At 50.1% G+C, this 13,308-nt stretch overlaps 1 protein-coding gene across 2 annotated transcripts in view; it reads left to right on the forward strand.

Moving 5' to 3' along the window:
• LOC120953971 (protein neuralized) overlaps positions 1-9,773 on the forward strand; it is a 35,545-nt gene extending 25,772 nt beyond the window's left edge. Inside the window, exons 1-3 of one of the 2 annotated variants that reach the window (XM_040374434.2) lie at positions 821-3,938; positions 7,190-8,949; positions 9,038-9,773. In XM_040374434.2, coding sequence (XP_040230368.2) covers positions 3,764-3,938; positions 7,190-8,949; positions 9,038-9,289 — 2,187 coding nt within the window. In that variant the 5' untranslated portion in view covers positions 821-3,763 and the 3' untranslated portion in view covers positions 9,290-9,773. Of the gene's footprint in view, positions 1-820; positions 3,939-7,189; positions 8,950-9,037 lie in introns of those variants that run through there. The other variant, XM_040374435.2, reaches the window with a different exon arrangement.
• The last annotated feature ends 3,535 nt before the right edge of the window (positions 9,774-13,308 follow it).

The raw sequence follows: 13,308 nt of genomic DNA on the forward strand, positions 1-13,308 counted from the left end.
TAAATGCCACGTCCGGTTATTCGATGTGCTGCACTTCTTGCCACCGCTGCTAGTCCAAACAGACAGCAAACAAAAAAAATGCGAGGTAGGAGGGTAAGTCTTCCTGTTCCCCATCTAGTCGCCAGTTCCAATATCTGGGTTAGTCTGATCGTTCAAATCACCTTAGACCTTTACGTTTTGCGCGGCCGCGGCCGCCAATGGTCGCCATCAAGCGAAAGACTTTCTCAGGGTCGTGTTTCCACTACTTCCTTTGTTGCTGAGTTTCTGTGTTGTGTGTCTGTGTGTTTGTGCGCGCGCTTTAGTTTTTCCTGCAGATCATCTTCCACTGTTTGCTAACATCATCCAACAAGATTGCTCTAGCCGCTCGCTTCTCACACGTACAATTTTTACACGCAACTTTAAACACAGAGGTGTGCTGCGTAGTGTTTAGCTCATCCCGCCAGGCGGCAGCGCGTCCGTAGCCAAAGGTTAACCAGACCCTGGGAAACTGTTGCCTCGCGTGGGTCCATGGAAAACGACTCAATTTTTGGGAAAGCTTCACTCTACCGTAAGCGAGTGGAAGGTAAAATGTGTCTCGTACGCGCGGACCCCAGACAGAGTGTGTATGGTCCGGTCGCTCGCTCCGGTCACGGAACGGGGTTCACCTTATGGGAGCAACATGAAAAATACATGATCTGGCGATGTTCACACGGCTTCTTGAACTCGCTAGAAGTGCCCAAGAGGCTTTGGGCTTTGGGTCGGGCCGCCTCGGTGTGTGTGTGTGTAGGGATTGAGGATCCGAACTGCATGGAGATAGCGAGATAGTGCTGCGTACATTACGGCCCGTGCGCTTGGAGGCGATGGGACAGAGTCGAACACAGACGAACGAACCTTGATTGTAGAGAGAAGTGATACATTAACGATTACATCTTTTCTCAGTTCCGAGTTCCTCACACAGCGGCAGAGGATGAGTCAGATGCGCTTTGGAATTCGTTAATGGGTTGAGGGCATGAGAATTTTGAGCATTTCTGGGCATTAGTTGGGTGGTCTTCGTACTTCTTTTGGTGACATCAAAACCACCCATTAAAGCAACCCTGAACTAGATTACATTTTATCAAACGGCTTGTTCGCTAATGTCTTCCCAGCTGAAGATGCAATCAATTAGAAAAGAAAAGGTCATACACATGCCTCGTCGCTGTGTGCCTCGAAACTCAATCAACACACACACACACCGCCAATCCCAAAGCAATGATGTGTGTGATGTGCACTAAACCAGGTTCCGTGAATTTCTGCAACGTTCCCGTTAGTGTGTAAGCTCTTCCCGTGTGTGCCGGGTTTCTCGCTCTGCTCGGCCTTACAAAAGAAGTTGGAGCCGTCGTGGGAACTTTCTGCCGCCTCCCTCAGGAGAAAGATCACCTGAAAGGGATGGAGCGAAAATACAACAACAAAAAAAGCAAAACTGTGGCATAAAAACTGCACCTCATGTGAGAAACGATCGAGGGTTTGTGTGGTGCCTTTTTCCTAGCACTCCCGCCGCCCAAGAAACCAGCTTTGAAGGCTCGATCATGATCGCGATCATCAACGACCAATGGAGAACACGGCAGGGGCTGGGCGACGGCTGGGGGGAGTGTTTTGGTGTTTCGCTGTTTAGAATGAGTAACTAGCTGAAAGGCTAGACCTTATTACAGTCTTCCCTCCTTACTGCCCGCTGGTGTCTGGTTGATTGTGTAGTAGTGAAGCGCCCAACCACCAGCACTACCACCCCCAAAAAGGAAGATAGAAAGATGCCTAACGAGGGAATCCCCCAAACCAGCTTTCGTCTGTGTGTGTGTGTGTTTGTGGTGCCATCTCTTTCTTCTGGCGGGGCGTGAGATGATCCCAAAAGGTGGTGGAATTCAAGACCCAGACCCAGGCGCAAGGTAATCCGAACGGTTCACCGGGGGCAGAGGAAACGAAAGCAAGGAAGCAACGACATAAAACAATTTTAGAAAGACACAACACAACGCACACACAAACCATCGAAGCATGGATCGGAGCTGGAAGAAGCGGGATGGAAGAACGATCGTTTTTATGACTGCGCGTGCGCGAGGGGGGTGCAAAAGGTAAAAGCATTGCACACGCAGAGAGGCAAAAGAGCATAATGAAAGCGAGCAGATGGAACGCCGGTCGGTCGGTCGGTGGGTTCGTCGCTTGTGCGGTGCGACGGGGACAGGGGCGACATGAGCGAAGGGCCCTCCGCAAGCGCATCGGGCACGGTACATGCGTGCATGCAGGTCGGTTTTATGCTCAGCGTGAGCACAACAGAGCGAGAAAGAGAGAGAGAAAAGGAGAGTGTAAGTGGGTGCGAGCGAGATGAGAATGGCCGGCTGTGTGCGCTCTTGTTACACGGGCACTGAGGGTTTGCGAGAAGCTTTTCAGGGAAAGATCTCATAAAATGTGCATAGCTAAGGGTTGGGAATGAATGAGAGAGAGAGAGAGTGAGTTAGAGCGAGAAAAAGAACGGCAAGAAGGGATGGGAAGGCAGGCAGGGAAGGTCTCTCGCGTGAAGCAGCGAGTCGACATACGCAAGTCGTGCTCGTCGTAGCAGTCACTTCATCTCACGCCGTTCTCCGGTACGGACATATCGCTCCTGCTCGGTCTGTGTGTTTCCGTGGTCTTTAGCAGGGCCAGTGTCTGCGTTGTTTAGGACTCAGTAATCCGATCCGTCCACACCGATCGTGTTTTTTGCACAAAACGTGCCGATCGGCAGTATCCATTTATCACTAAAGTGAACTAAAGAGAGTGCAGAGTTTTTAAACGTACACACAGAACAAGTGTTTTAACAAGCGTGTTTCACTACCCTAAAAGTGCAACGTTTTTTTTAAAACAAGCTCTCAATTGTGTTTGCACAACAAAGTATCCCCGAAAACGGTTGTGCGCATAGCGGTGTTAGTAGCAATAACAAAAAAAAAAAGATAGTTTCAAAGAGCATCCCTCAAGGGTTGAGTTTTACCTGACTCTCGCGCTCTTTGGCTGGAGAGAAACGCACCCCCTCCTTCTTTGCGCGGTACGTGCCTGGCGTTGTGTATTGGCGTTGGTTTGCCGTACGACGCTCGCCGTGTGTATGTATGCGGTTCGTGTCGGTGTGTGCGGAGTTTGAAACCGTGGGAAAAATCAGTGACGATCGCGAAATTCCGGTCCCGGTGTGTTGTAGCGCAAAGCGGGTTCGAGCGCGCCGTAAGTGAAAGGGAAGGCGCACAAACACAAGGAAAGAGAGAGAGAGAGAGCGGGAGAGAGAGAAATCGAACGGGGCCCCATTGGCAGGAAGGGGCGAGATAGTGGAAGTGGTGGGCTTCAAAGCGTGGCCCCAAAAAGGAGAAGCCAAAGTTCGCGATCTTCTTCGCGATCGCCAATTTCGCATTTTCGCACAACTTCTCACCCACCCCTTGAAAGCGTTCGCGCGCGCGTGTGTTTGTGTGTACGTTCGGTGGCCACCACCCCAAAAGTGTTAGCTTTCGGCTTTGCTTTTTTTATTGCGTGTGTTTGTTTTTGGTGTTTTCCGTTCACGAAAAAAAAAAACATAAATAAATACGAAAGACTTTAGCGGCCACGAGACATTCAGCGCAAAGGGAAGATTATGTGCACAGGGGTTTGTGTTTAGCAGTGTGTGAGACACAGACCATACCGCCGCCACCACCCCCACGGTCCAGCAGAGCTTCGCGTTGAGGCTTCCGTGCAGGCTATTCCGTAGTAGATCGCGACCAGTGTGCCGCCTCGCTAAGGGGTGGACGATATAGGCCTCTATATGGGTGTACTGAACGTGACCAGTTCCGGTGCCGCTATCGTCGAGTACCACCAGCAACAGCAGCAGCAACAGCAGCAGCAGCAGCAACAGCAGAACAAGAAAAACGACACAATCTTCTCACCCATCAAGAACAAGATGAAGGTGCTGAAGAAGATCAAGAAACGCATGGGACTAGGTTAGTAACGCAGCAATGATCGTATGCTACAATACAAGTACACAGCATAAAGTACAGCAATTTCCATTTCAACATAACGCACGCTCGCCTATTAATTTGGAAAGGACGTTACGACGAATCCTTCCCCATTGATTTTACTCGCGAGCTGAGGCTTTTGCTACGACGCGACGGTTGGGATTGCTTTTTTTGTTGTTGTTTCCTCTGGCTTGCGCGTCCTGCTTGGTTGAGCAGCTTGGACGGGCAGCAGCAGCAGCTGCACCATTTTCTCATCAGCCATCCCTCAGCGTAACCGACGCGTAACCGTTTGTAACGAACTTTTCCCTCCGTTTTGCACTGCACCGCTTGTTCCCCTTGTTTCCCCGGGCAGTTGCGTCACAGTTGAAAGGACTAGCAGGAGGGGTGAAAATGTACCCTGTTCCCGCAACCGATTCTAGCTAAAAACGGAAGGGAAACTACCATGAAGAACCCCTTCGCAGCTTTGGTAGAGTTCGTCGCTTGTGTGTCTTAAAAATTATTATGATGAGTGGTGGTAGTGTGCCGTAACCGTCGTTCGATGTACTACGTCTTGTGGTGGGTCTATTCTTCTGGTCAGCGTTTGCTTTGCTCGGTTTCGGGTTGAGTGAGTCGCCAATCGCCATATTCCACTGCGGTGTTTCGTTTGTTTGGTACAAAATCGACTACCGTAACCAGTACCCGTAGTCACTACTCTCTCCCTCTTCTGTAGAACGTGATGCATCTTCCAATGGGGGATAGCGCCGTGGCCCCAGCACGATCACACTTTACACAATCTTTCGACCGTGATTCCGCCAAACCGTTTGGATTTAATCCCAGCCGCAGTAGTAATTAATTCCAGCCCGCAGACTTTTCCAACCGGACCGGCCGTCAATCTTCCGCGGTGGCAAGATGCAAGGCGATGTGTGGCATTACAAAAATGTTCATTATTTCACGTTACGTTTCTTTTTGTTTCCCACACGCACGCACACCGCGCACCGGTGCTGTGGTACATTTGGCGCCAGGTTTGCCTTTCTTTCCCATCCAGCGGCGATCACGGGATGCGCGCTCTCGCTGTTCAATTATTATTCCGTCTCCGGTCTCAATTCCTGGGACGGCGGGACGACCAGTTGCGCCCAGCCGGTTGAAGATCGCGACGGCCTTGTCGCGACGTTAGATTTATGTACCCCCGTGTTATCATTTGCTTTCGATGATGGGTACAGCACGGTGGTGGTGGCGATGTTGCACATAATTGTCACACGGTGTGTGGAACTGTTTTTCAAAGCATTGCAGCATAAAAAATGCATTGCATTTCCCGTCGCCATTAACGTGTGTGTGTGTGTGTTTGTCGCCGTGGGACTGGCATACTGTCTTGGGATTCAGTATGTGTGTTTTTTTCCGTTTTACTCCGATCAACGTATCGACCTTATTTATGAAGCTCTCTTTCCCCTTATTTTTGGTACAAATTGAACGAAGGTTTGTCAACTACTTGTGGAACCATACATAAACCAGGGCACAGTGCTCTTTCGTCCTTTCCGCCCGTCCACGGCGAATCTGGTTTTTGGTGCGGTGTGGCCCACCCGAAACGTGAGACGAATCGGATGTTCTGCATTTTCTTCGCTTATGCATAGGCCTAGGCAGCCGCACACACACTCACATACGAGGGAAAGGAGGTTCGTCTCCTGCGCAGCAAGACAAAAGCGGCAAAGGACGACCCCGATACAAGCGGGTTCGTTTTCTATGCGGATGTCCTTGTCTTGCTTTTTTTTGTTGTTGTTGTTTGAAGCGTCACCAGAAGCCGTCCAGATTGTACCATCTGGCCATTTTCTCGGGAACAATTTCCTTCGGGGATTGCCGGAGGTTTTGGGCGTGAAATGGAATAATGCAACGTGAAGGGGGAAGGCGTATTGATTCGCCGCTGCTGTGTGGGTGGTTATTTTTGCGGTTCAAAGTGCGAGGGAGGATGCTTTTAGTGTGTGTGTGTCCCCTTGTGTTCCAGCACCGGCCAGATGTGGTGTTTTCCGAGAGGGGGTTTTATAATTAAAACTAAATCCTGTTGGATTTTACTTTGGCTCGCCCGGGTAAGTGGGAATGGTTTTATAACACCACAAGGACCTGTGAAATTCACAATCGCTGGAATAAATCGAGGGAGTAGAGGGATGAAACAACAACGGCAAAATCCCCTTTTTGCCTACTCCGTCCTTTTAGTATGAAGGATTGTAGGATGTTCTCGAAGCTAGTTGCAGCTGCTTTTCGGCCGGAAAGAGGGATGTTGTGTTGCCTTTAAGAAATCTTCAACAAAAGGACCCCGAAAAAAAAAAAACCACCACTTACTCACGCACACACAGCCACACAGAGCCTGCAACGGAAGGGAACGGAAGGAAACGCTCAAAACTAAATGTATAGCGCACATCTCGGTCGGTCGGGACTGCTTCCCGTTGATCGACAGCGGCTTTAATTGATCGAAACGACAGGCCCGTTCCTCCACGCAGCCACGTCGGAAGGGCAAGAAAGAAGCAGCCAAAGAGTGGAGCACGAAATAAATGGTAATTTCAAGTGCACTCAAGTGCACCAATTTGTTGTCCGCCCGAAAAGCAAAAGGGGTAATCACCATCGTCATCATCATCAGCAGTAGCAGCCGCATGTGCGTGTGTTGCTCACCGTTACGATGTGCGATCGCAGCGGGAATGCCGGATGTCGCCCGTTTGCCGGGTCGAGTAATGTCGCCTTGTGGCACGTTGTGGCACGTCGGGAATGAATGAAACCGACCGACGCCGAGGCGCTTACGCTGAACGCACGTACGCGCGCCGCTGCTGGTCGGAAGTTCCATTTCCGATTATGCGCGCGTGTTTTTTTTTTCGTGTGCTCTCTCCGTTTTCCTCCAGTTAGCACATTTTCTCTTTTCACTTGGATTCGTTCCACTTTTTTGTTGTTGTTTGGGGTCTCTCTCGCTTTTTCTCTCTTCCGTTCCGATTTTGCTTTGTGGGTTTTCGGGAGCCGTCCGTTCCGTTTTCTACCATTTAATAGACATCCGGTTCCGGTGACGGTAGCGTGTACCGCACGCACACCTGTCCCGGCTCGTGTGTGTGTTTGTCACCCTGCCTTGTCTCCTCTACTGTGCTCAAATTGGGGGAGCAAAATAGATTTACCTTGCTCGTGTGTGTGTGTTTATTTTTAACATCAAACAGCTGTACGCCATCATCCTTCAAGCGGCTTCGTTTACTGATCGATCATCTTTGCATTTTCTATTTCTCCCGCAGCAACGAGAAGCGCATCATCCTGCCCGGGCCCGAACAATCTGCCCCCGCTACAGTTTCACACCGTGCACGGCGACAACATACGCATCTCGCGCGAGGGCACCGTCGCCAAGCGGTACGAGTCGTTCTGCAAGGGCATCACGTTCAGCGCCCGGCCGGTGCGCGTGAACGAGCGCGTGTGCGTCAAGTTCCTGGACATCTCGAACAACTGGAGCGGCGTGATCCGGTTCGGCTTCACCTGCAACGATCCGGCGTCGCTGCGCGGCAACCTGCCCAAGTACGCCTGCCCGGACCTGACGAACAAGCCCGGCTTCTGGGCGAAGGCGCTGAACGAGCGCTACTGCTACCGGGGCAACGTGCTGTTCTACTACGTCACCCCGTCCGGCGATGTGCACTTCGGCATCAACGGCGAGGAGAAGGGCGTGTTCATCACGGACGTGGACGCGCGGGGCCCACTGTGGGCCGTGATCGACGTGTACGGCAACTCGACCGCGATCGAGTTTCTCGACTCGCGCATCTACATGTTCCAGGCGCAGCAGCAGCAGCATCAGCAGCACCAGCACCAGCCGCAGCATCATGGCGGCCCTCCGCACGCCCAAAGCCAGACGGCGCGCCGACCGACGGAGCCCGAGCTCGGACTGCCGCAGCTGGAATCGCTCAGCATCAACCAGCACAACCATCAGCTGATGGAGGAGCGTCCGGTTACGTGCGGTGCGCTCAGCCCGTCCACCTCGGTGCGCTATCACAGCCCGGCGCCGGGGCTGCTGCCGCTGCCGTTCCATCCGGTGCGCGGGCGCAACATTAAGTTCTCTGCCGACCGGTACGTGGCCACGCGGGCCGATACCGAGTTCTGCCAGGGGTACGTGTTTTCGCCCCGCCCGGTCAAGATCGGCGAACGGCTGATCATTCAGATCCTGAAGACGGACTCGATCTTCGTCGGGTCGCTCGCGCTCGGGCTGACGTCCTGCGATCCGGCCAGCCTGCAGCTGAACGATCTGCCAGACGATTCCGACATGCTGCTCGATCGGCCCGAGTACTGGGTGGTGAGCAAGGACGTAGCGTCGACGCTGGTACGGGGCGATGAGCTGTGCTTCTCGGTCACCGTGAACGGCGAGGTGCAGATCAGCAAGAACGGTGGCGCCCCGTCCGTCATCATGCACATCGACCAGTCGCTGCAGCTGTGGGCCTTTCTGGATGTGTACGGATCGACGCAGAGTGTGCGGCTGTTCACGCTGCCGATGCCGGCGCCGCCGGCACCGTCCGGGTGCGCCTCCAGCATGTACAGCATGACCCGGTCCCACTCGTCGCTGGCTGCCGCGGCCGCCACTAGTCAATCGGTGCGCAGTCTGCACCAGCAGGAGCAGCAGGTGATGGCGGAATCGTCGGCCAGCAGCTGCCGGACACTTGCCGGTGCCACCTCGACCAGTGCACTGGTGCAGCAGGCGACGGCAGCAACCGCCGCCACCGCTGCCGTGCGCTCCGACATGATCCAAATCAACCCGGGCGGTACGGTGCTGGTCGTCAATCTGCCCCCGGCCGATGTGCTCTCCCAGCAGCAGCAGCAGCAGCAATCGTCGCAAGTACCCCAGGCGACGCTTGTGACGCGCGGTATGACCAACTCCGCCTCGACCCTGTCCGTGCCACTATCGACACTGTCGCTCTCGTCCCACACGGGCTCAACCGGAACGGCCAGCGAGCTGATGGTTAGCAATAATAGCAGCAACAATTACGCCGCCAGCAACAATCCTCCTCCATACCCTGAGGTAAGTCCGTCACAAACACCCCTTTTGCCTTCCGCCGAACGACCCAGCTAACAGGATGTCTTTCTTGCTCTTTTTTTCCACCCTACAGTCGCTCTCGAGCTACAACAATGCCGCCAACTACTCGACCGCCGCCCTGGCCGCGAACGGCATCTACAGCTCGACCAACTGCGTCGACTGCACGATCTGCTTCGAGAAGCCGATCGACTCGGTGCTGTACATGTGCGGCCACATGTGCATGTGCTACGACTGTGCGATCAAGCAGTGGCGCGGCATCGGCGGTGGGCACTGCCCACTGTGCCGCGCGGTCATCCGCGACGTCATCCGGACGTACAAGTCGTAGGGCGTGTGCAGGGCACAGCGCGAGCATCGACGTGAAAGCGGCATAGCCAAAGAAGGACCGTGAAGGTGTGTGTGTGTGTCGAACCATTTTGTGATCAAGCAGGCAGTGCGCAACAGTTGTGATTTGGTGGCGGTCGAACCATCGTGTGTGTTCCAGTTTGTTGATTTTTTTTCTTCTGGGCGTTGGGCGAGTGGTCGGAATCCGTCGGCGGGAGAAAACAGCGAATGTGCAGCATCCATAAATTAACACTGATAGCTTATCGGTTGAAGGATAAATTATTCAGTAGTCAAAATTTATAGAAACAGAAGAGAAGCTCCGCCCGGTGGCATCCTTTTTAGGAAGGCTTTGTTTGGCAAAGAAAGTTAGGCTTTTGCTGGGAACACATGCTCGCTTGGCCGAAGATGATTCACTTGCACCACGGAAAGTAGCCAAAAAAAAGAAGGAACTAGTACGCCGTAGAAAGCACAATGTTTCCCCTGCCTCAAATCAGCAACACAATTGACTAGTGTGTAAGTAAACAGGTTTGGCGGGGTTTAAGGTAAAGCGGGGAAGAAGCGAGAAAGAGTTGATAAACAGAGCGTAAACCAAAACCGAGTGAAGGCATTTAGTTGCATTTACAACTGAGAGGAGAGGACAGTGGAAGATTGTAGCGCACTGAAACGCGCGCTCGATAAGCCAGTCAGTAATCGAACGAGGCCAGTTATTGCTTTGTTGTTTTTACCTATGTCTAGTGTACTAAATAGTCAATTCGACCTATAATGTGTCCCCGACAGCGATGATTATGTAGCGGCTATAAAGAGACAGAGAGAGAGCGATAGTGGGAAACATGTTTGCCAAAAAGAAACACAAGAATCATATGTCACTTCCAAATGCGGACGAGCCGCCGCTTCCGAAGTTAGGATAAGTTTAATGCAAATACGGTTAGGCTGGACGGATGGATTGGTAAAGGCAACAGCGTAGCGAATGCGCAGAGCAGCAAAGATTTGCGTAAGCCCATGCGCTTACCCGTTTCGTGTGTTTCGTATTCGTTTCTGTCTCTTCAATTACCTCGTGTGTACAGGTGTATGATAGGCGTAGAGGGGTTTATTTTAAAACGTTCATTTTTTTCTACAACACTTTAAACAGAGAGATACGGAGAGAGAAGGAAAGGTTGGGAAAAAGTTATTCTTTCGAGCTGCCGGATGTGCCGAAAAACAAAACCGAAAAAAAATCTCGTTTCGGCGCAAGATTAATTTATTTTCTAGTCAAATAGTCAAATGCAAATGGCTTATGCCGGGAGCCGTGTGTGAGAAATGCGTATGTTTCGGAATTGAATAATGTGCTGAAATATTAAAATGAAAAGTATTTGAAAACCTATAATCGGAAAACAGTCGTTTTGTTTATTTTTTTATTACAATTAGTACACCCAAACTGGGTGCCGTCACCAGTTCGCTTGTTCCGATACGCTTGTGCGCGAGGCAATCAGTTATGGGAAGCAGTAGCAGCAGTATGCAGTATGATTTGGTTTTGCGTAGCTCGAGCCGGAATTGATCGTATATTTTAAGCAGCGTAGCGTAGGGCTCCTTTTTCTTACTTACCTTTTGCGCGCATATAGATCCTCGCACTGCGTGCGTGTACACTCCCCCCCCCCCCCCCCCCCCCCGTATGTTAGTGCGGCGAACGAAGGACGCTTGGTCAGTTCAGTAGTGCAGGAGATGGCGTGCAGGAAGAAGCAGTTGTACGATACGGAATATAATCTCCTACACGTCTATGACGCTAATTTATTGTTACGTAGAGGCGATGCTGGAAAGGAAACGATAGATACTAGTACCGTTTTTTTGTATTATTTGTTTCCCTTTTTCTAGCATCGATACTATTTAAGAGTTGCAAAATCATTATGCACTAAACCTTCGATATGAAATACAAAAGTGAAATTAAAGCAAAAAAACAAAAACAATAACCAAAACAATTCAAAGCACCGGTGTTTGTGTCTGCTTTTCGGTCGGGTGGGGGAGGATTCGAATGGGTTAATTGAACGAAACGCTGTTTGGTTTAAATTTGCCGTAAACACTTATTGATAACCAGTTTCATTTATTTAAACAGCGGTGCGCTAGAATGATTCCTTGCTCACAATGTACAGTAAATGCTGCTGCTGCCATGATGGTAAACCGCGAAGAAAGTAAAGATCCGGTGCGTTGGATGTGTGTGTGTGTGTATGTGTTGAAATTCGAAATGGACAGAGTTGCTTTCATGAAGGTATGAAGGTATGGAAATTCAAAGAATGTTTGTAACAGTTGTAAGATGGACGATGAGATGTGTGTGTGTGTGTGTGTGTGTGTTAGAGAGATAATTTTGCAGTAAATGTATTCTTCACTTCCTCGCTGCCACCCCTTTTACCATACAATCTTGACAAACTCGTAGGTGCTTTCGACTAGCTTCGCTTTCAACAATGTTGTTAGTTTTTTTATAATTCTCATATTTGCATCTTAATTACACTACCGATCAATTAGTTAAATTGTTTAACGCGTTACTAGTGTTTTGTTGTCATTTCTCGGCCTATGTATAGATGTATATATATCTTCATTTTTTCTGTGTGTGTTAATTTATATGTATATAAGTTCGTCTTTTCCGGACGTCTGTTAATCGTTCATCACTATCGGCTCACTCTCTCTCTCTCTCCATCGGGATCGGTGATCCGTGCTTCCGTGATGGGAGTAGACAGCTAGTTTGCCTAATACTTTTGGTGGGAGAGAATGTTTTCTTTGCTGTACCTTTTCGTTTCTTTCGCTGCCTCTTTTTGCTCTGCTTTGCTATTGCTGCCGCCGGCCATCGCAAAGCTTTCCTGTATGCCGGTGTGCGCCCGATCGGCCGCCAGCGCACGGCCTGCCATGCTTTAAACCACTAACTTTATACACAGGTACATTTAAAAACAGATTTTATTCGTCTTACAGCAACATTTGGGTTTGTTGTTGAACGGTCAGACTTGTTTGCTGCACTTGATTCTATTTTCTTTTTTTATATTAATATTTGCCTCCTTATGTTTGCATTCAGTGTTGATGCAGCGCGATATCGCTGGAAACGCGAATGCGTATTACATGTACGAGTGTTTGTTTGTTCATGTGTGATTTTTAACAAATGGTGCAAAAACAACCGTATGCAATGTGTATGTGTGTGTCTATGAATTGAGTGTGAGCAAGTTAAAATGTAAAATTACGTGACGATCGTTGAATGGAGCAGCCTCGATGCTGTGTATCTCAGATAATTGACAGAATGATTTCTCGTTTGTAGCATTTATGTACGTTCGAGCTCTGGTATGTGAGGAGCATACGGGCTTCGGTTGAAAAGTCGGTCGTTTGGTAGGAAATCGTGTTCCGTTGCTTTCGGAGTGGAGAAGAGGAAACAAAGCAAAACGCGCCATCCTCACCCAACCCAGCACCCAGGTTTCAGTACAATGTATAACAGTTTAAACGTTTACGCTAGAAAAATAGAGCTCATTTGAGGTGTTTGTTTTATACAGGCATTGCTGGCGTCGATCTGCTTCCCGCCCTTACTAAATGGCTTCTCGAAACTGAAGTGATCAAATGATCGTTTTGATTGTGTCGGGTTGCGATATAGGATTTTGATTTTAAGTTGTGTGTGTGGGTGGGTGTGTGTGGTACGGGATGGGGCAGAGTAGTACAATTGATCACGTATGATCGGCTTTAACAATTCCAGTTTGATTGTAGATGCTTTCCCGAGGAAAAAATGTAATGAAGGTGGGTTTAATGGATACCTGGCACGATGTCTTGTAAGGAGATTCCCAATACAACCGTCAGCACGGTACGATAGATTTGCTACACATAATGCAGATATTGAGGCGTTTTGTCACGTTTGCCAACTATCAGCCTTAAAGTATGCAATCTGTATGAAAAATGTCTCCCAACATAGTTAACTGCCGCACATTTAGCCAGTCTCAAGCCTGGCAATCAAGATGAGTCACAGAATGGCCGGCAATCTCTCGCACTCATTTGATGGCTTATATAGTTTATGATGAAACACAT

This window comes from Anopheles coluzzii, chromosome 2 (genome assembly GCF_943734685.1).
Source record: "Anopheles coluzzii chromosome 2, AcolN3, whole genome shotgun sequence".
Classification (NCBI taxonomy): Eukaryota; Metazoa; Arthropoda; class Insecta; order Diptera; family Culicidae; genus Anopheles; species Anopheles coluzzii.